The 23,755-nt window shown below is 39.6% G+C and overlaps 2 protein-coding genes and 2 pseudogenes across 2 annotated transcripts; 3 read left to right on the plus strand and 1 right to left on the minus strand.

Annotated features, from left to right (window-relative positions):
- Positions 1 to 5,128: 5,128 nt before the first annotated feature.
- LOC145485780 (uncharacterized) lies at positions 5,129 to 6,372 on the minus strand (annotated as a pseudogene).
- Positions 6,373 to 7,735: 1,363 nt separating this feature from the next.
- Positions 7,736 to 12,375, plus strand: LOC145485606 (ATP-binding cassette sub-family C member 4-like). Its single transcript, XM_081464246.1, has 4 exons — positions 7,736 to 8,281; positions 10,232 to 10,611; positions 11,427 to 11,856; positions 12,118 to 12,375. The coding sequence occupies exons 1-4, from the start codon at positions 7,736 to 7,738 to the stop codon at positions 12,373 to 12,375; spliced, it is 1,614 nt and encodes a 537-aa protein (XP_081320372.1).
- Positions 11,242 to 14,667, plus strand: LOC145485343 (ATP-binding cassette subfamily C member 4-like). Its single transcript, XM_081464021.1, has 3 exons — positions 11,242 to 12,720; positions 12,966 to 13,535; positions 13,869 to 14,667. The coding sequence occupies exons 1-3, from the start codon at positions 12,602 to 12,604 to the stop codon at positions 14,041 to 14,043; spliced, it is 864 nt and encodes a 287-aa protein (XP_081320147.1). The 5' UTR covers positions 11,242 to 12,601; the 3' UTR covers positions 14,044 to 14,667.
- Positions 14,668 to 16,020: 1,353 nt separating this feature from the next.
- LOC145485344 (ATP-binding cassette sub-family C member 4 pseudogene) lies at positions 16,021 to 19,205 on the plus strand (annotated as a pseudogene).
- The last annotated feature ends 4,550 nt before the right edge of the window (positions 19,206 to 23,755 follow it).

A 23,755-nucleotide genomic window follows, 5' to 3' on the forward strand; every position in this document is an offset into this window, starting at 1 on the left:
ATACTTTTGTTTTTCACAAGGAGTAAATTCAATTAGAGCTGACAAATCGTCACCACTTGTTCCCACGAGATGTTTGCTATTTTTAGTTACAAATGGTAACTTGACACTTGTGTTTTTCACAAGGGAGTAAATTCAATTAGAGCTGACGAATCGTCACCACTTGTTCCCATGAAATGTTTGAACAAACAAAACAAGATACTGCTATTTATAGTTACAAATGGTAACTTAACACTTGTTTTTGAGTTATTTTTGAGTTATTTTTTTGTTTAAAAAATACTTCTTAGTCGGCGCGTCGGGTATGTTATGGACGGGTCAATGGATGAGTGAGAGATGTATGTATGTCACACCAATCAGATTGGATCTACTATAAACAGCCAATCAAATTTCTTGTTGCAAAGGTCAATGGTATGTAAGAACATTTGATCCCGACACAATTTAGAACGGCCATATTTATTCTTTTATAAAAGAGGAAGAAGTATAATGATTCATAAATTGGGCTTACTTCGACATTTTCTGTTGGTTAGGCTGAAGATTTTAGTTACGAACGAGATGAGCCTTGAGGTTTGAAACAGTTCGTGAGTTCGTAGTATGAAAATGCAACGAGATATTTTTATTTTTAGCTAAAAGGTAACTTGATACTTTTGTTTTTCACAAGCAGTAAATTCAATTAGAGGTCACGAATCGTCGCTTCTAGTTCTTAGGATATGTTTTAGAGGAGACGAGACTATTTAGATTTGAAACAGTTCTAACGTTTACAATAGTAAGTGCAGGTGACGATTGTTTTGTTCTTGTTGCTTGCAAATATAACGAGATATTTTTATTTTTTAGTTACAAAGGGTAATTTGGCACTCCTGTTTTTCACAAGGGAGTAAATTCAATTAGAGCTGACGAATCGTCACCCCTTGTTCCCACGAGATGTTTGCTATCTTTAGTTACAAATGGTAACTTAACACTTTTGTTTTTTATATGGGAGTAAATTCAATTAGAGCTGACAAGTTATCGGCTATTGTTCCCAGGATATTAAACAAAAAAAGCTTTCATTTCTGGACGGTTTTTACGTCTCTACAGTAGCAGTTTACTTTTATTAGATGGGCATTTTATGACATTCTTTTCAGTCTGATATTTTTAAAGGTAAAAAGTATCAAAACTGGTCAAATGTTCTTTGAAGACTGCGTGGCACCAAGTTAAAATGCAATTTAATTAAATCAGACTTTCAATGTGTCAGAGAGGTTTTTTTCTCTTTCTTTAAATTTTCGGTGAAGTAGTGTTGTTGCGTTGTGTTGTGCAAAAAGGGTAAACTTACGACTCGTATAAAATGCGAAAAGGTCTCTTAACTTGAGTATTTTTGAGCAAAAATTCCTCTTGGAGGTTGGAAGGGTTATGTGATCGGTGAGTGAGGGACTTATGCATGTGCACGTGTCACACCAATCACAGTGTGGGTTTTATCAAAGAACGAATCAAAGAAGAAAAATAAGATGGTATGTACATTAATATGGAGACGTGTCAGATGTGTGAACAGAAGACGAAATTCGTTCCGCTTGGCAGGCCTGCCCGGGTGGTAACCGGGCTCATATTTATAGTGAAAAAGAGCTTTGCAACCATGATGCCGAGTATTCATCAAATACAAAGGTTCGAGATAATCTTTGGATAAACCAAGCTTATCATATATGAGCAGGAGGGGGTGTGTCTAAGTAAAACATTGGTTGAGTCATCACTCTCAGTGTGACGTCACGTTTGGCTTGGATGAAATTTAAAATGGCGTCCAATGGATGAAGTCGAAGAGGTTGATAAAAATGCAGAATTTTGCTCGGATATTCTGCCCCATTTGCCTAGGTAAGTTAATATTGTGGTTTATATTATATTGAGGAATCTTTATTTGGTACTTTTTGTGCGCCAAAATATTCAACAGGTAAATAATTTGAGCGAGAACTTTCTGTTTTGAAGCAAATTTGTCGAGCAAAACTGTTAGCTGATTGACCTTTCGAAGGCCACTACATGGCAAAACAGACCCCTTTTGACACAAGAATAGGTGGCTTTCTTGTATGGGGAATTTCAGTTCTTCAGTGCTCGGGGTTCACCTCATCAATCCCTTCAAAGTGCAAAGAGTAGCTGTGTGCAAAGAACAGCCATGTACTTTCCCATGTTTCAGATAGTTAGATTAGGTAAGTTTTCACCTTTGTCGTACTAAAGTTTACATCTAGAGTAATATCCGTAATTTGGTTAATATTTATGGTTTGACCAGTAATTCGGATCTAGAGAAGTCTTGTGTTATATGCTAGGTAGACCTGCAACAAATATTAGACATAGTTGTGTCATTTACATGAAAAGCCAGCCTAGTTCGCGGACGACGGCCTAGAATTTTTGACTAGCTTTTCGCTGATTTCTAGTTTGGGATTGGATATCTTAAAATTTGATGAACGCCGTTAATCCAATAGATCCACCAGAATCTATCGATTTGCAAGGTCATTTAGCTAATACTTCCCTTTTGTTCATCTAAAAAGTTGTATCCTACTGAAAACACGTTATTAAAGACACTTGTGTTTTTTGCAGGGAATGTCACTGGAAGGAACAGTCATATCATAGTGCACAAATTCCCTTTCAGAATGCTACACTGGGCATCACTAAATTAGGGATTCTATGAATATTTACCCTTCGAAGGCTTGTGCCCCCCTTGATGATACACTGGCATGGAGTTTATCACTCACCTCAGTTTAGATTTTTAAAAATTTCTTTATTACCTGTTAAGACGTGCATATATGGGAGCTCATTTTTTTTGAAAATAAGCCTTCGTTCGGTACCAAAAAATGGCATCTTTATATAATATTTTTCCGTGGACATTATCTGCTCCAAGAAGATAGGAACAGATAATGTCTAAGACAAATATCCGAGCATATTTTTAAAGTCAATTGGAAGCTATTGTGTTTATTATCCTTCAAATATTTTTAGCAATGCGTGGAATGTGCTTGAAGATTTGAAAATTGGGGAACAACACTTCGCTGGAGAATATTTCACAGTTGTAGCTGGAGCATTTAGTTACATGATGCAATTAGACAAATGACGTGTAAGCGAAAATATTTGATGGATTAAATGGTACATATAGTCATAATTGAAACTATAGGCTGATTTTGACTTAGATGATTGTAAAAGCAGAATAAATAAAAAGAGCTAATAGACATAAAACTTGTTTAAATTAATAAATATAATTAATAGGAATAAATGTCTGATTGTCTTTACAGCATTTCAGCGCTCTAACACAATTCTTAGCATTTGCTATCATTTCGTTTAAGTGCTATGCACCAAATATGTATTTGGTGACATTTAGTGGAGGGTTGGTTTTTAGTTGGAATATGATGGGAACTTAAAGGGATGATAAGACTACAATGCAGCCTTGAAAATCTTGGGAGGCAGTTGCAGCATTATTCAAGATGTGGCACTGTTCTGGAATAAGCCAAGTTATCAGGTTATGACAAGAGATAAATCATAAGGTAAAATTGATGTCACCATAAATGTAATTGTTTAAACGCTATATTTTACACCAAAATTGTACACCAAAATGTAAGTGGCAAAAAGAAAACCAAAAAGAGCTTACTCAGGCAAACTCTAATTTGAACTTTGTTGTAAATTTGTAAACCACAACACTGAACACCGCAATTGCGGTGGACAGCAATAAGTCAACAGTCTGAACTAGACAGGAAAAAGGCCAACAAACCTTCACAACAAAAGCCAACAAATAAAGCTGCTGCGCGATTAAAGCCAACAAATTTTACCATACTGCGGACACAATTACAACTCAAAAGGCAAACGAAGTTGAAAAAAAAAAAGAATTGAATTCAAAGGCCTGATGACTACCAACAAAGGCGCTCCAAAACAGACAAATACCGATCACGTCGCAGGGAAATATTGGTAGAAATCAAGAAATAAGCAATATATCAACACTCAAACGGATCGGCTGGTTCAATCAACACAGAAAGACACGTCGATTAAACCTATATTATAATTGCATAAAACCTCAATACCCATTGTCCGAACAGTTGTCATTTCGTGTCACAGATGGTAAACATATAGAAGATATAATAACATCTGTGCCGTCTAACAAAGCCCCTGGGAATGACAAGATCCCCATCTGCGTTATCGAAGACTGCCTCGCTCCTATTCTTCCTGCAATCATATCCATTGTTAACACCTCTTTTGTTACTTCAACCTTCCCTTCTGTTTGGAAAGTAGCTGAAGTTACACTTATCCCTAAAGACGGAGATCACGAACAAGCAAACAATAACGGACCCATCTCGTTGTTACCTGTTCTATCAAAAGTCTGTGAAAGGGTTGCCCATAATCAACTCACATCGTATCTTCTCTCAAAGGAAAGGCTAACAAAGAACCAGAGTGGAAATAAAAGATGGCACTCAACTGAAACATCCGTAATTCAAACCACCGACGCCATACTTAGCGCCATGGATAAAAAAGAGCTAACTGCTATGGTACTATTAGATATGAGCAAAGCTTTCGACAGCATCAGTCACGAAAACCTAATATCAAAGTTGCTGGACGTCGCTGCCTCTTACCCTTGTCTACAATGGTTCTGCAGCTACCTAAGCGACAGGCAACAAGTTGTACGTATAAAGTCTACTTCATCTGAGCCACTGACCGTGACCAGCGGTGTACCGCAAGGAAGTATTCTGGGCCCGCTTCTTTTCAGCATCTATGTAAACTGATGACCTCCCCGCTGTTCCGCGAAAATGCAGTTCACAGTGCTACGTAGACGATACAAAACTCCTGGTCTCCTTCATCAGTGTTAATAGGAGCTCATTTTCAGGTGACAAAACCCTTTCTGGACCTGTAGTAGTAGTAATAGTAAGACTTTATTTAAGTGTCAAGGTGTTTAGCTTTTGACAAACTAATTGGGGACACTGGTAAAATCTTAAGTGGATACATAAGGAGTAGGATGTTTACACATACACAAGTAGAAATATCTAAAAGGTAAAAAATCCTCAAATATATTAGAGCTAATTATTACACGTTGAGGGCACTAACAGGATCTTAAGTGGACACACAAATACAGGTAAAAAAAAAAAATAATAATTCTAAAAGGTAAAAATCTTAAAATATATTAAAACCAATTTATCTGGCTTCTTGCTTCTGCCCATCTGATACCTCTAGAGTTTGTGTGAATCTGGTCCCTTGTAATATTGCAAGAAGGGCACTTTTTCTTTTACTTGATTGTAAATCCATTCGAATAAATCATAATTGTCTATTCCAGTTTAAAATTTCATTAGTGAATCAGAATGTTTTATTTTGTCTACAGAACAATTGTCTGTCTTGGTGCTTTCTGTAATTACTTGGTTTGCTTCAGTTAGAGACTTCTGAAGCTGTTCAGTTTCATTTTTGAGCCTTTCATTTTCCTCAAGTATGTCCATAATTTCCTTTCTACACTTCAAGCATAATCTAGTTTGACAACCAAATTCTTCCAGACAAGTTCCACTTTGCTCATACATGGAGTATGTGTGATCATTTTCCAAGGCTTTTGAAATCGATGACAGAGGCTCAGCTGATTCCTTTCTACTGTCAGTGTCTTCAGGCTTTTTAGATTTGGTACTACCTGTCTGAGAATCTGTTGCTTTTCTTTTAATGGCACCTGTTCGAGTGGTTATAAACACATCACTCTGCTCATCAACCTCATTTCAGGACTCGATAATTCTTGAAACATTATGATTATGAGTCTCCGCTTTATCTGTACCATATCCCCGTGGCCAGAGCTCAGGATGCGGGTGCTCTCCCATTGGTTTACCGTGTACAAAATGATCACTGCAGACCCTTGAATTTGCTGTGACTCGAAAGTCTTTGCGGTTGATAAGTCGTTCCCATAATTTAAAGTACTTTGGCTGGGGCTTATGCCACTTAATACATTGAACATGTGGTTTTACAACACACCTGCAATAATAACAAGCGATTGCATCAGCCGTCGGAAGTTTTATATATTTCATTTAATATTGAACAAACGCTTATGCTTAGATATGATCAGTTTAAAAACGAATGAATGAACCAAACTAATGGTAAGCTTAAAACCAGCACACCATAGATCCTAGCAGCTTTGGTTGTTGAACTCGTAAACTTCCAGAAATTCAACATCAGTTAGTGAAAATCGCGAACGAAAATTATTACCTTTCTGGCTTTCTCCGATCATTGAACAGCCAAACACGGCGCAATGGTCACCTCCACCCATATATATTTCGCAATACCGTCGAACTCGACAATACTGAATAAAATCTCCGCAATCTCCAGAAGTTCACATTACCACGAGCGAACATGAAAGCCAATGCCGCCTTTTCGACCCATAGTCCTTTGCGAAATAAAATTATTCAATATGGCCTCCAATATCCGTAAAATGGGCTATGACCTAATCTGAGTAGGCTACTCGAAGTCCTCACTCGTTGCTAGGTGACGTCACACTGGCAGCGATGAGTCGGTCACGAATCAAGACCGGAAAACAATAGAGTCAACCCCTCTCTCCTGCTTCCGGCTAACAATAGTCACGGTTTTACGCTTTTGTGGAAGCATCGATGTAAATGAGCAAATGCTTTTAAGCATTTACTAAAATAAATTAAATTCAACAAGTCGTGAGCTGTTAACTCAAGCGTTTGCTTTCCTAAGCACCAACGACAACAAAAAGCGAGCTCGACGTCAAGAGGCCGGATTTTCAGTGACTGTGACTTTCAGCCGTCAATCCAATTGAGGCAGGAGAGGATTTCCTTATCCTTGCTGCCTATCAGGCTGTTCCTTAGCACGTTGAAAGAGACTGATAAGCGCCGCTTCAAATGAACACCTCAGTCCAGTCACTTGACGAAATTTGCGAGGAGGCGAAAACGGCATTATTTTGCCTTGCCATCCTATATTTTCCACTTTCGAAGTCTGCTATTTAGACTCAGTGGGAAAGCAACAGGAGTTGAAAAATACTATGCTATGAGGACCAACAATGTTTTCTTAATTCCCTTTTTTCCTCAGGGCCATCTTAGAATTTTAACATATCGAAATTGACTTATCTGCTTGCATGCGTCTCCCATGCATGGAATATTCGTTATGCAAATTTTGGTCTATGGCTGCATAGGTTGCTTGATTTATTTCTTAATTTCTTCATTTGAGCGGCCGCTCCTTCTCTATTTTCTCTTGGTGTTTTCTATAGCTGTGAAGTCATGTGCTTGTGAGTGAGAGCTCAGCTCCCAGTGGGAATATACAACAACCTGCGCAACTGATATTCTGGAGCGAGGGCAGCTTGGGGCTTTGTTATAAAAAGCAAAACCGTGAGAAAGAGAAGCTTTAAACAGCAATCAGAAGTCAAGGCTTGAGGAGCAAATCCCCTGAAGAAAATTAGATTGAGAGGATCACAGAACTGGCTCCCACTAGATTTAGAGCGATCTACTGAAGGGACATTTTCCATTAATTTGGAATAATTTTTCAGGCTTATCAAACAAGAAATATTATATTTTGGATAACCATTATACCCTGGGGCATAAAATTCTTTTATTCGTGAAAAAAGAACTTAGACGTACTTGCTGTGAAACTGTTCGGTTCAAAAATGCGTCAGAGTGCAGCCATGAATAAATAAGCACGCGCCATTCGCCCGATGATCGGGGCCCTCACTTGGCCCCAGTAATCTAATATAAAACAGGAATTTCCTAATCCTATCGTTGTCAGCTATTTTTCTTTGGTACATTTATTTCAGATTGCTGGATAAACGTCAATGGCTGCAGAATATAATCGTCTAGAGTCAAAAGCCAAACAAAATCTCAAGAAAAACGCCAGCATCTTCTCCATTCTTTCATTCTGGTGGGTGGGAGAGCTCCTTGTCATCAGGAACAAGCGCCCTAATGATATTGATGATTTGTTTCCGTTACTCGACGAGGACAAAACTCGACCGTCAGCGGAAAACCTGCAGCAGAGATGGAGTGGGGTAACCACAACACGTGCATCTGGAAAAGGTGGAAATGGACTTCGGTTATTTGGCGCCCTCATTGCAATGTTCTCCTGGGCTGATTACATGTTCATTTTGAGTACAACTTTGTTAGATAGCGTTGGGAATATTCTTCAGATAGTTTTTTTGAGTTTGCTGTTACCAGAATTAATGAAGTCTTCCGATAAAGAGTTGTCATGGACACCGTATATCTACGCTAGCGGTATCTGGCTGAGTTCTTTAGTGCGATTTCTTGCCCGACACCAAACCTTTTATAACGCTTATTTGATGACCCTAAGATGGAAGTCTGCAACGATTGGGATCATATACAAAAAGGTAAAAGTAACGATTGATTGAATGATTGTTTGACTGACTGATTGACTAATTGATTGATTGACTGATTGATTGATTGATTGATTGATTGATTGATTGACTAGCTAGTTACTTTTAGATATGGTTCCCAGTTCTACCCCGGACAATACTGAGATGTTTTCGTAGAGATTGAAAATGCTTGTGAATGCGCTTGGACTGTACAGAAGAGCAAAATTGGCTTTCTCTGCAGACTCTTTTGATCCCTAAAGCCGGAATCTATACATAACCGTGAGAGGAATTAGCCCAGGAGTAAGGCCTAGATGGGAACCTTACACGAGGGTCTGTGGTGGGGGGGTTGGGGGGGGGGGGTGCAAATGTCAGTTATCACTTCAAATTTTGACTATTTGTCAGTTTTCAGTTACAATTTTCGGCTATTTGTCAGGTGTCAGTTAAGTGGCTGTTAATGATTAACTGAAGACGTAAAACCTCTCCTGAGGCACTTTCTACTGTGCCAAGATTCCGAAAATCTCGAAACGGTGACAAATGGTATGGAAATTTCCTGGGAACGTTTGCAGAAAATGTTAAAAGTGAACCATTCAACCCAGCGAATATTTCGGGAAATGCGGGAGGAAAATTAACTCAGTGGATAGCTTAGTCTGATGGTTTGAGTCTAAAAAACAATCTAAACAGCGTGAATATTAAACTAAAAAGGTTCAAGCAATATTTCAATGCATTTCAAACGAATATCAAAAGCTAAAACCTTTGGTCTGTTGTTAGTAAATCTGACTACAAATGTCAGTTGTCAGTTTCCTTTTCGGGTATTTGTCAGTTGCCAGTCAGGGGCGTAGCTAGGGGGATGCTGGGGTGCCCGTTTGGGGATCCTATTTTGTAAGCCTTTTTTAAGCAAACAACCTACAACAGGTGGCGAAAGCGACATAAAAATCTGGTGAGTGCCCTCACTTTAACACAGTGTGACCCCCCCCCCCCCCCCCACTTGAAAAATCCTGGCTACGCCCCTGTCAGTTATTTTCTTTTTGTCATTTGTCAGTTGTCAGTTAACCCCATCCAGACCCTTGTTCCTCACTTACCCTTCATATTTTATATTCTCTTACAACGGCGAATAAATGGCTATCCACGGTGAATAATCGTAAGAAGACGAATTGGAATTATTAGACGTTTATCTTAGTTTTCCGTAAGACACTACATAGGGTAATGATCAGAACCTTCAAATTTACTTGTTGTTGTTGTTTTTTGTTTTGTTTTTTTCATTTCATTAATTTTACCTTTCTCGTAACGACATCTTCCCACTCCTTGGGAGCCGGAATATAAAGTGAAATCCTGTCGAATCACTATATCTTGTGTTAGGAATGTGACAGTCTGGAGACAGTTACCGATTTTACTAGATGTTCTCCCCAAAGAGAAAATCTCCGTACGAGATTAGAGGATTCTTAGATCTAGACTAGACAGCGATGAGGGACGCACCAAGTGTCCTCTAAACATTGGTTAGTATTTTACAATAAGTTTTTACATTTTCTAAGAGACCCAGCCATCCTCCTTTTTTCTTAGCTACCATTAACCATTTTCGGCCCCGTCCAGATTACGCTGGAGGAGCTTTCACTCTGAAAACGCGTCAAATGCTTTCCCTCCGCACAACGCCAGAGGAATTTAACAACGCAACAATCACTGGTCATTTTGCTTTTGTGTTTGAGTAAAACTCGGACATGGTTATCTTCATCGTTTTTGATCGAAAAGCTTCGTTTCCAAAATGTTTTTCGTCCACACCGGCTAACACGCGAAGACGGCGTTTTCAAGTTCCTCCGGTTTGAAGAGCGTTTTCAAATTCCTACGGCGCAGTGTGACAGGGCCTTAATTAACAGACCTCATGCTGGACCAATTTTCTTCCCGAAAGTTGTTAAGGAAATGTTTATTTAAAAATTGTACGTTGAACGTTTTATCAATTCTTTCATGTGGTAGGTTATTTGTCTAAACCAAGCGGATGTATCAAAGATTACAAGTGGATACATACTCAACCTTATCGCCAGTGATGTACAGCGTTTCGAGCATTCTTTTGTTTGTATTTTTATGTTAATTCAAGCCCTGCTTGAAACAAGCAGCGTTGCATTTCTTATGGTGTACTTGTTTGGATGGAGGCCTCTATTAGGAGTAGCTTTTATGATTCTCCTTTCGTTGTATTACGGTGGAATGGCTAAAGTGTGCGCCATTCCACGATATCCAATCTCTAAGGTGGCTGATGAACGTGTTGACATTATGAACTCCATCATCCCAGAGATTCGTACCGTCAAGATGTACGCGTGGGAGTGGCCGTTCATTGAAAGAGTGAAACGACTACGAAGGTACGAAACCTGCCATAATAAATCCTGTTTCTTTTTCCTTTGAACTCACGTTCAAGCCAAGGGAGCCTAACTCCCTCTAAGCCAAGGGAGCCCAACGGTTAGTACGTAGGCTCTGAATCAAGTGCCCCTGACTGAGCCCTGATTGGGTCATTGTGTCGTTTTTTTCTCCTCAAACTGACTCTCCCCACCTGGGTGTATAAATGGGTATTGAAGAATTGTTGGGGCAACTTGACGGAATGCTGGGGAGTCACCTGCCATGGAGTAGCATTCTACCGGAGAGACTAATACTGTTAATTACGTTTAGCACAATCCAGGAATTTGATGTCCGGAGCCGTGAGCCATGAGCCAGATGGGCTGAAAACGCTTTATATCTTCTATCTGAGGATACAAACAATCTTAGAATAAGTATATCTAGACAGAATCGATTAGATTTGATACACTAAATGAGAATTCGAGCCCGACTTTTCATCAGTTGAGCGATATCAAGGCTAACTTGGGTTGTAGCGATTGAGTTGACTGTCGCCTATATAGAGGAGAAGGGCGAGTAGCCAGTATAAAAAACACTTTGTCCGAAACCTACAGTTTTTCACTATTAAACCCCTATTTAAATTGGAGGCGGTGGTACTGGCGCTGATCTTTAATTTCTTACAAAAGCAGCATTCAAGGTTTAGTGGTCATACTTTGTGAATTCTTAAAACTTACATTATAAAGGATATTCTAAGGGATTATAACCTGAATGCTGAATTTCTACCAGAATTTTGAAATAATTGATTAAACTCTTCCTCACGGTATTGGGTATGATTGTTTTCTTTCAGGCTGGAATTGAAACTGGCTCGATGGAAAACAACGATATTGGCCTCCTTTCAATCTCTTCTTTACATCTCTTCGTCAATCGCGGCCTTTATGGCTTTGGTCTCAATGACATCCTCGGGAATTGAACTCACTTCGTATAACACCTTCATGATTTTATCCTTGACAATTGTCCTAAAGAATTCGGCTTCATGGAAAATGTTCTTTTCTGCTAACATGCTTGCCGACTTTGCCTCAGCTCTGACCTGTATTCAGTACATACTTGAGTTCGAGCATTGCGACGTCCACAAATACCTACACGATAGCTTCGCCACAAATGGATGCGTGGATCTTGAAGAGAACAAGTACAAGGACGGAAATGTTCCACTTTTCAGCAAAATAAACACTAACGGTGCCCAAGTCGAGGGAAATCCAAGTATTTTGTCGCAGAATGTTGTATGCAGCTGGTATGGAGACTGGAATAAGCTAACACTGAAAAGCCTGTGTTTATCTGTCTGTAAGGGCGACTTAGTGTTTATAACAGGTTGCGTCGGTTGCGGCAAGTCATCTTTGCTGCAAGTTATCTTGCAGTAGATTCCACTCTTAAAGGGACACATATCATCCCGTGGCAAAATTTCTTGGGTTGGCCAGCAACCCTGGGTGTTTTCTGGTACGATACGTGAAAATATTTTGTTTGGTGAGCCGTTTGATCCTCAGAGGTATCACATGATATTACGAACCTGTGACCCGGATACAAACATTCAAAGGTTCCCGGATGCAGACACCACACTGGTTGGAGAACGTGGAATAGTTTTAAGTGGTGGTCAGCGTACTCGTGTCGGACTAGCATGCGCTCTGTATTCTGATGCAGACATTTATCTCTTAGATGATCCCTTAAGCGCCCTGGATACAAAGTCGGATATCACATTTTCAAAACCTGTGTCATCGAGTTACTGTGTGATAAAACTCGGCTGATGACCACTCACAATTTAGAAATCCTCAGGGAAGCTGATAACATAGTAGCAATGAAGGACGGATCCATTTTACAGCAAGCTGGTTTTAACACACTCGTTAAGTCTGGTTTTGAACTCTGCCTTGGACAAATATAAGACTAATGGAAGAACCACGCCAACAGGAAGATCAACATCAGGACATGAAGAGTCTGTAATACCCTTCGACACAGAATACGCTAAACTAGAAAATGTCGAAGAAGATCGTGTTATTGGTTCTGTGTCCTGGATGTTGTACCTGGATTACATCGTGCTGGAATGCATTCTGCTGCAGCTGTGGCTCTTTTGGTGTTTTTCCTCGTCGTTCAAGGTAAACCTCTTTACTATTCTTGAGTGGCATATGCTAACAGCGGTGGGGTATTTGGGAGTAGAAAAGAGTAATACAATTACTCCTAGTCATTTTATGCTACAGAAACATGGGGCAAGAGTCCGTCGGCCTGATGGACTGCCAGGCCGCGAATGCAAGACGTATTGTGAATAAGTAAGGTTATCAAGCCTTCAAGTTTTATTTTCACCTTCTTTTTACTTTTCTATTCCCTTGTTTCTTTAAAAAAGGATTAGCGTATTCACAGAGTGGTGGCTACTTCATTTGACTAGTGGATTACATGACCAGAAGACTCAAACAGACAATCTCTACATATACGCTGCCCTGGTGGGTGGGGCGTTTTTGCTCTCTGTCACTAGAGCAACAATGTTTTATAACGCTTTATTAAACTCCTCTAAAAACGTGCACAATTCCATGATGTCGGCGTTGTTGAAAGCCCCGGTTTTGTTCTTCGACACAAATCCAGTTGGACGAATAATAAACAGGTTTTCACGAGATATTGGCATCGTGGACGAGTTGCTGCCAGATGTATTCCTGCAAGCTGTTGAGATTGTTCTGCTTTGTATTGGGGCGATCGTTCTGCCATCTATCCTGAACCCCTGGATTATTCTGCCGGCCGCCCCACTCATGGTTCTGTTTATGTGGTTTGGAGGGTATTACTTAAGGACGTCACGTGATCTGAGGCGACTGGAAGGATTAAATCGAAGCCCAGTGCTCTCTCACTTCAGTGACAGGTTGGAGAGACTGGTAGCTATTCGCACGTATAAGAAGGAAAGTGAGTTTCTGGAAGAATTGTACAGGTTTGGGTTCTAAAGTCATGTTAATAAAATAACTTCTCTCATTAATGTGAGTTTATCTATTGGGTTATATATTGATGAAATGAAAAAAAAAAAAAAAAAGAATGGAACGAAGTGTTAACATAAAGTGGTCGCTTTCTAAGACGTGCAACTAAGGCACCTGTATATTTCCAATACTGATAAAACAAAATTACATTTGCAATTTAACTTCCACTTTTTCTCTAAATTCCCGTTATGAACGTCTATGATTCTACGCGTAACTATCGGTAGAACAGTAGGGAGCTCGGCTTTTAATTTGTTCAATTATTTTGTGTATTCTTTTTAATCTATCTTAAGGTTTCAAGACGGTCACAATCAGTGCTGGGTCTCGATTCTGTCCACAGTCAGATGGCTAGCAGGCCGTGTAGACATGATCTGCGTCGCCTTTATGACGTTAGTTCTTTTTCTCGCTATCTGCACACAATCAGGATCAGGTAAATCTGGCGATTTTCATGGTGAAATATTGTACTAATGGAAATCTTTTTCTCTCAAGCTGATCTTTTTTGTTTTTCTAAAGCACATGTTGTCGAAGGTCGTTGAAGCTACGTTGTTTACTGTTATCCTTGCTCGTGTACAATAAACCTCAGAGCCGGATTGTTCAAAGCCCGATTAAGCTAAGCCCGGATTACGCAGAATTTTGATTTCAGCTTAGCAACTTTTCGGTGAGGTTTTCTGTTTATATTGTTTTTCCTCCAGTTTTGAGCTTGAGTAATCTCAAACTACACGAAACATAAGCGGTCAAAAAAATTTTTGTGCAAGAAAAACCAGAACTTCGGTTAACTTTTAATCCTGGGTTAGCGTTAACCGGCATTAGAGCAGTCTGGCCCAGGAGTGTTGTGTTAACTTGCCTTGAGCCTCGTCCCGGTCCGTCTACAGGGGTAAGGTGGGGGAGGGGAGGATTCTTGCTGACGTCCTTTCAGAACATTCAAAAAACCACTCATTAGAGGCAGTAATGTAAGACTTACTCATATGAGGAACTTTTGTAACACTGCTGTTGACCGAGTGTTGAGTATTTATCATAAGAGTTTGTATGGGAATTGCTACTTAAAGTTAAGATGCTGTAATTTAGAGAAGTTGAGCAGATAAGTACAGGTAATCGCATGAATGCGAGAGCAATTAATTAAGGATTTTTGGTACTAGTGATATTTGAAAATTCTCTCGAAACTTTACGAGCCTTCAGGTGCATGCAATTTGAAATATTTTTCAATATTGCGAGTAGTGTGTATCTTTCATTGCTCGAGCCTTCATGTGATTACTCATATATCATATGACTGAGAACATTACGAAGGCGCGTCAGGTATGGCAGTACAAATTAAAAATTAACGGTAAATTGACGTACTAAGCCAATTACGACGAAGTAATTTTCCCAGTCATCAATCGAAGAAATAAACTAGTATTTATTACCGAGAAATTTCACTGATTGGCATCTGTTTATTACAAGTATTACGGCATTGCCCGCTGTATACACACTTCAACTGGCAGTAAGTACGTCACAATGCGGTGAAAGCAGGAGCCATAATCGGGGACGGAGACCGTAAGCGCGCGCCATTTCTAGTATTAGGGTTGTCCCCATGATATGGGACAATAATTCTATTTTTAGAACAAATTGCGCCATCGCCTGCGGCACACGCGCGTACATGCTGCGAGGATTTTTGCGGATGTCGCGCGGAGGAAATGGCGTCCGAAATTCCCGAAAATTTTCATGTTTTTGGCCCACAACTCAACGCGTTCACGTCTGTTGTAATTTTGCTTAAGTATTTTCATCGTAAGCTGCTCCAGTTTGAGTGAAGTAAGACAGTATCGAATTTAGGTATGTTCCGCTGTAAGCTTATATATATCGCTGACCAAGTTGTGTTCCGACGGATGCTTCTTTTACATGAGCTGTACATTACTCCACTTTAAATTTCACATATGTTGAAGATTAACAGCTTTTCCATTACACAGCAAAAAACTAGCTGGATATATTTAGATATAGCAGAGCTTCAGGGCTTCATAGTTTCCTAGCTCCTCTTGCCACACACTTGCGAGGAATTTGTCAGTCTATCGCGACCGAAAAGTAAAACAAAATAATTGCTACTTTGAGTTTCGCTTGAATTTTAAGCAACGCTTGATGTTTCATCCAAGGCCCAATAACTTTACGTCCGTAGATACTGCTCAGTTTTATTCGTGTAAAAATCCAGTAAATTCTCTGTTGTCAATGAATGAGAGCGCCCGCCGATGCGTGTTTTCAGTACAGTCAGTAAACATGACAAATTGTACTTCCGCCGCTCTTTCGTGTGAAAGCGTACATCGAACTCAAACAATAACTCTATAGTTTTTAAATATGTTTAAGATTGATAAATGTTTGAGAACATATTAAAAGCTAAGCTGGAAATATGCGAATAAAGCAGAAATAATCAGCAAAGTTACGATGACGCTTTCTTTATTCAACTTGGAATAACGATTTCGAGTTTGTTGATCGAGCTATCAAAACTCCTTGTCTATTTTCATTTTCGCAGTGTAAAACTTCACTATGCTTATGTTGAAGAAACACACATGATGTTAGTAGCCTTTTTTGCGTTCGTGAAATTTGTTACAGCATCTCAGCACAAAAGATAACGAAAGAAATCTTTGTCAAGATTTGTTGACAATTCAAACACCGACTCGGACTTGAAAGTGCACGAGCTGCACTATGCAAATGAGCTAATTGTACGCGTCAGACTTTCCTTTCAAAAACTTTTGCAAACTCACCAAACAAGCAGAAACGATAAGAAACCGTCAAAACAGGTTTTGGTTATGATGAACCATTGTCTGAGAAACTCACAAATTAACTCGATACCAGAGTGTAGAGTTTTCTTGCTATATTCTTAAGTCAGAACAAACGCAAAAACATACGCGTAAGCTTACAACTAGCGTGAGCAGATCTTAGTATTCATTCCCAGCGCGAGATTGAAGTCTTGTTTTCGACCCTGAAAAACCCACCTTTTCCGTTAGCTCAGAGCATAAAACTACATATAAGCGCCCTGGTTCGTATTCCCTGCCTTATTCCCTGCCATCGCTGTGAAAAATACGCAAAAGAATCTCTCAACTCTCACCATTTGATCACACAACGTGACAACGTCCACGCGAGAGCCCCCGACACATGCGTGAATCCGCGCGGATATATGACGTCAGGATGGCGCAATTTGTTCTAAAAATAGAAAAATTGTCCCATATCATAGGTGCGCGCGAATCCCGAGACTTACGGTCTCCGTTCCCGATTATGGCTCCTGGTGAAAGACAATGTTCAGAAGTTGAGAATTACATGACGTCAGTTGAACGTGTCATCTCATACACTTACATTGAGCAAGAGCCTGGGTACGCTAATCGATCTCAGCCTCCAGAGAACTGGCCGGAGAACGGCGAAATCACAGCAAAGAACCTCGGTCTAGTTTACTATCAGAGTGAACCAAAAATACTTAAAGATGTTAGCTTTACTACACATGCGCACGAGAAAATTGGAATTGTTGGTCGCACGGGAGCTGGCAAGTCATCATTGGTTTCAGCTCTCTTTCGCATGCCTCAACCATCCGATGACGTCATCATTGATGACGTTAACATCAGGGATCTTAACATTCAAAGCTCTCGTCGAGTGATGTCAGTTATTTCCCAGGATCCAGTTCTTTTTACCGGTTCACTGCACATGAACTTAGATCCTTTTGAGGAACACGACGACAAGGAACTCTGGGATGCATTGGAAGAAGCGAGTTTCGAGAGCATGGTGAGGAAGTTACCAAAACGACTTAGCGAGGAGATTAAAGAATGCGGGGCAAACTTCAGCGTTGGTGAAAGGCAACATCTGTGCCTGGCTTGCGCATTGTTGAAAAAAAGACCAAGATCATAATAATGGATGAAACAACAGCAAATGTGGATTACAGAATTCGCACAAAATTTAGACACTGTACTGTCATTACAATTGCACATCGACTGAACACCATCATAGATTACGATCGAGTTTTGGTTCTAGAAAACGGCCAAGTTGTCGAATACAACAAACCGGAAAAGCTGTTGGAGAATGAATACGGGCAATTTTCGAGACTTTACCATGGCTATGATAAGGATACCGACTAGTATAAGCCTGTTTCAGGCGTTCTTTTAGTTAGGGAGCAGCGCTGATGGAAAAATAGAATAGGAAAGGGGTCGGGGACGCGCCACCAACTAACTGAGCGCACTTTGAGAGGCTGAATAATCAGGTTACAGTAAAGCCCGAATTCTACAGTTACAAGAAATGGACATCATGGGTCAATCGTATTGAAGGCGCCGTTTCAATACTGGCTGTAAATTTCAAAAAAAATTGTGTTTTGTTTTGTTTTGTTTTTCATTTTTCAAAATACAGTCGAACCCTTAATAAGGTGCCACCTAGCTATTAAACGGCCACCCCTATTATTCGGCCAGTAATCATAGTCCTCACCGCAAAGTTACAAAACTCAAACCAAAATTTTCGCCCATCCTGGATTAGCTTAATCGGGCTTTGAAAAACCCGACCCAGGAGCTCCGCCTTTAGGCTTGGCTAAATCTATATCCGAAGGAAAAGAAAACAAACAGCGGATACATACATTACAAATAGACAACGCATAGTCTAAAAAACTTAACTCTATTGAAAACATACATCTTCAGAAGTGACGGTTATAACTATAACAAAATATTATAAATTTAAAAATAAAGCGAGGCACTGTTGACAAGTATAAATTAATAACAAATTTGATACTTCCGGTAGAAATTAATAAGGAAACAGCTTCTCACTGCCAACGTTTTCATTAAGTGAGGGTTTTAAGTCACTGATCAATAGCGTTCCTTTAATTTTACAATGCAAGTCGGACTTTCCAGTAGCAAGGATTTCAAAATGGTCCCATTTGATGTTGTGACCGGTAGAGATGACATGGTCTGCAACAGCGGAGGCGTGACCATCTTGTGAAAGAGTTTTGAAATGCTCGGTCTTCCTGTCATGCAACCATCGTTTGGTTTTACCGACGTAGGAGAAATCACATGCAGTCCCAAAAATTAGCTTTCTATACTATTTTAGATCTCTGAGAGCAGCAGAACCGATCTTTGTATGGAAATAAAGACTTCACCCTGCAAGTATTTTGACAAATCCATAAAACTTACTGATACAAGGTTTAACACGTCGGAAGAGAGCTTCGCTTTGGAAACCTAAAAAAGAAAAGACTAGGATGACATTTTTCTTCGGAACAGTGTGGGCAGGTTCAGCAGATCTGTTCTAATAACTCTATTAAGTAAGCGGCCACTATCCATCTCCCGAAGGTGGCCGTTTGATTAATAGGGGTTGAATTGTAGTCAAAAAGGCATAGGAGGGACAGGAAGTTTCAGTACAGACTGTACTAGACTGAAATCGCAGTTAGCTCCTAACTGAGAATCACCCTAACTTCAAAACAATGGAAGATGAAGGATATGGAAATTAATCCTACTTATTAAATACTGTATCACTGGATATTACAATTCGAGAGTTTTCATTGGCCGTTATACCATGCTCTACAAATATGGTAAGCGTACGCGTGATATTTTGGGGCGTTTTTATTTTTATTTTAGTTTAGTTTTCTATATTTTGGGAATGCAATTATTCCACGAGCGCGCGTTGGATATGAGGTGGTAGATGGCCAACGAGGCGCGTAGCGCCTCGTTGACCATCTACCACCTCATATCCAACGCGCGCTCGTGGAATAATTGTCAATTATTGTCCTCGAACATTACCTATTCCGAGGAGCGAACGGTTTTCGGAGAGCGTAGCTTGAGGAAAACTGTGAGTTTTGAGGAACAGATAATGTCTAAGAACAAATATCCCAGCATATTTCCGCGCAAAATGGAGACTAGTTTGTGTATTAACCTTTAAATATTTTTCGAAACACACGCGGTTTTGAAAATTGGTAAATATCACTCGGATATTCCCCAGTTTTAGCTAAGGGAATATTCACTCACCTGACGCGTTTAACTCAATCGCGCGCGAGCGAATATATTTAATTTGATGGATTATAAGAGATCATAGATAGTCAACGAGGCGCGTAGCGCCGGGTTGGCTATGATCATCTCGTATCTAACAAGCACGAGTCAAATAATTGTTTTATTAAAAACGTCCCCCAAATGTAGAAAACTAAAGTAAAATAAAAATGAAAATGCCCCCAAAATTACGCGTACCCTTACCATATTTGTATAGCATGGTATAATGGCTCATATACCGTGATGGCTAAGCAACTGAATACTCTTTAATTGCATTATCCAATGATCCAGTTTGTAATAATTATTATTAGTATAATTTTCAGAGGTAAATATAAGAATTAGACATTCTGATTGGCGGAAAAGCTCGGCTTATGACGCTATATCCACCGCGCTAGGCGGTAAATATAATAGTTTTGAGCTTGGTTACTAAGCTCGCCACCTTTGCCATCTCGGTAAGTAAACCTGGCGCATAGTTGCTGAATGAATTTTTCGTTTATTATAAAGACCTCACTCCAAGTCCAGAATATTTGAAAGGATGGAGAATTTTAAAGTGACTGTTGTCGCCCTTGGACCAAAAATCTTTTCAAAAACTCGTATTCAAGGCATTTAAGATGCGTAAACGCCGTGGTTACGTTGATCGCCAGCAGGTCAGATCGATTGACCGAAATTCCTTTTTCTTCAAACTAAAGCTACTAATTTTTAGACAACTGTGAATGAAGTCAACAACGATAAAACAATGGTAACAGATGAATTTATTTTTCTTATAGCGTTTCGTTTGTTTGTTTTATTGCCGCACTCGATGTGTAAACTGATTCACAATCGATGTAAATGTAAGCTTATTATTAAAACTACGGCTGGATACGTGTATGCAAACGATTGCAATTGCGTCTGTGTTTTTATGTTCTAGTCCGTTATTTTGTAGTCCTTGATATTCACCTCTGAAAATTATACTTAAACAATCATTCGCCTATTGGTGACTATTCACCTCGACTTTGTCTCGGTGAATACTCAACAATTTCACTTCGCCTTCGGATAATGCAATTCTAGCTATCTGATTGGTTCAACGGATCTCGGTAACCAGCCATTTGACCTGCGTTTGACCTTATATGGAAATGAATGCGGAAAATGTCGCTCGGCAAAAATTTTTTCGCGGAGCCAAGTTTCGCTGACGAAAAAATGGAAAAAAGCAGATTAGATGAGCTATCTACAGACAAAATAAATATGTGTTGATAAATGAATAAAGATGGTGAATTTTTGTTGCAGTCAGCCCCGGTTCTTTACCAGTCGCGAAAAACCCACCAGAGGGGCCTCAGTGATTCTGAAGATGAATCCAACATGAGCTGAGCTGAGCATAGTTGTTAAACAACTCTGCTAACATTAGTCGAGGAGTGAAAGCAAGCTGTGGATAGAAAGGAGATCGTGACAATCCTATCAACCGTCATGAGTAAGGTGTTGGATTCCTGATGATGACATTTTCTCACTATAAAGAGGCTAGATGCTTACGGATTCGGTCATAGCAGCTCGCTGGATCTAATTAGATCTTTCTTCGATAAAAGGCTCAACAGAGTGAAGATTAACGACCACATTAGTGAGTGGAAAACAATGGAACGCGGCTGTCCCCAGGATACGGCACTTGGGCCTCTATTGTGGACTGTGTGTCAAAACGACATGTCACATCATGTAAATGATTCGAATCTGACAATGTACGCGGAAGACTATCAACTGTAGGTAACTGGAAAGACCCACGAGGTTGTTGATTCAGATCTGATGAGTCAAGGTTGGCAAGCATCAGCGTGGTACAAGAATAATGTTCTCCTTGTTAACCCAGAGAAGTTTCAATCGTTATCCCTCAATCCAAGAAATATTGATGCCGCGAATAGTGACAGAGCTTTTAACATTGACAACCAGGAAATCAAGAAGACGGAACCACTAAAATTGCTAGGCGTCTACATCGACGAAAATCTTAACTTTGCAGGTCATATCAGCGACCTATGCACTAGAGTTTGCCAAAAAGTTGGAGTACTAGTGCGTCTGCGCAATCTAATTCCCTGCCGAACGCTAAGTTAACATTGTACAAGAGTGCCATATAACCACATCTAACTTATTGCCACCTTGTATGGACCTTTTGTATGTCATACGATAGTAGGAAGATTGAACGAGTACAGGAACGCGCTTTACGGGCAATACATAAATCAAAGACGGAAACGCACGAGGTACTCCTCGCCCATGCCAGACTACCAACTCTATACAACAGACGCCTAGATACTGCCACTCTGATGTATAAAGTTAAACACAATCTAGTTCCAAACTTCCTATCTCGACTTTTCAAAACTAAGAACTCTCAATACTGCCTCAGACACTCTGACTTTGAAATACCTCGTTTTAATACTGCATAAACACACAATAAGATACCGGGGTCCATAGATCTGGTCAAAACTTAGTAAGGAATTTAGGACGTCACCAACCCTCACGACATTTAAGACGAGCTAAGAAAAATTGACCTTTCAGACTTCATTGACAACAATAGTAGTTGCTGCAAACTATGTAAACTGTGACAGAATCATTTTATATCTTATTTTACAGTATTTATTATTAGAGCGGTTTTCAGAGTGTCGAAAGTAATCAGGCAATTTCTTTGGTTTTTTTTTTTTACTACGGTTTGAGATTGGTGAGTAGTCTAATTGGTAAGTAGTACTTGGTTTGGTTTTGGGTTTATGACACTCAATTGGAAACCGCTCTATGCTGTAAATAAGTACTTATCAACTTCAACATCTATTTATTAATTTTTGTAAACTAGTTCTTACCTATTGACTCTAGTTAGGTGTCATTCATTCATTCATTCATTCATTCGTTCGTTCGTTCGTTCGTTCGTTCATCTAACGCTAAAATAGTTTTTGTCCCGGACCCTGAAACTGGCCAGCAATCAGCTCTGCACATCCAGCTCGAAATAGAACACTGATAGAGTTCTTGTCGAGAATAATTTTTGCACAACGTCTGTGTCACATGGCGATCAAATATTTCCGCAGAATTCTTACAGCTACAATGTGCAAGTGCACAATTGTTACTCTTCTCGATGACTCAAACTTGAACGCTTTTCAATCTTTCTGACCAAAGTTGTTTCTCCTTCATTTGGAAGACGTTCCTTGAGTCTAACTTGATTGTAATTTTTGTTCAGCAGACTCGCTTGCTTCGCTTTCAAAACTAACTTACCTTTACATACGGCGCGCATGTCATGTGATTTCCCGCTTGTTGTTGTGTTTGTCACATCAACTTCCGGTCGTTTTGCAAAATTAAAATCCAATAAATATAAGCTACAATTTTCAAGTATACAAGCGAAAAATTATTCCATTCGCGCTTGTTGGATATGAGAATGGTTATAGCCAATTCGACGCTCCGTTCAGGCCTCGTTGGCCATTTACCATCTCATACGCTCATGGAATAATAGATCGTTTCCACTGTCACGCAATAAAAAACTAAATCAAAAACCATTCAGTGGATGAAGTCAAGAAACTGTAATTTCATAGGAGATAAATAAAGACACACTTCTCCAAATTTTAGGTCTGTGCGTTTTCTCAAACTTCAGATGTTCGTCCAAATGTTTCGCGAAAATTTACAGAACCCGGTATGTTGGTGTATCTCCGTGATACATCCGCAAAATAGTGTAAACATCTGGAACTTACTTTGACTATCTAGGCGACGGATTGGCTGTACTGAACAAACAAGCATTTACATAGGCACTTTTTCTAATGCTCTAGCTTCTAAAACGGATAAAAATCATGAGATAAGTATATATTTTTCGACAAACGCGATCGTAACTCTGTGCAACGCACCGCCATAACTTTGAAATTCAAAATGCCACTGAGCCGTAAAACGGTAAATTGATATAAATTTACCACCTCTTATACCTGATGAGGATAAAAACTTGGTGGCTCTTTAGTTTTGGATTTTAGAAAACGATGACGTCATGTGAAAACGAACCAATTATTTAACGCGGTTTCAGAATTTTCGTCAACTTGTACAGCGTACGCCTTGCTAATATAATCCCGGAAAATCGCCAGATAATCTCCGAAAAGTTCTAAAAATCTCAGAAAAAGGTCCAAAAATTTCAAAATTTTAACGAAAAATATCAAAAATTTTCCAATAAATCTCGAGAGTGCGTCTAAAACTCCTATCAATGGTTAAAATAAACTAAAGGTTAATTGAATGGTGAAACC

This window comes from Orbicella franksi, chromosome 4, assembly GCF_964199315.1.
Source record: "Orbicella franksi chromosome 4, jaOrbFran1.1, whole genome shotgun sequence".
In the NCBI taxonomy this organism is placed as follows: domain Eukaryota; kingdom Metazoa; phylum Cnidaria; class Anthozoa; order Scleractinia; family Merulinidae; genus Orbicella; species Orbicella franksi.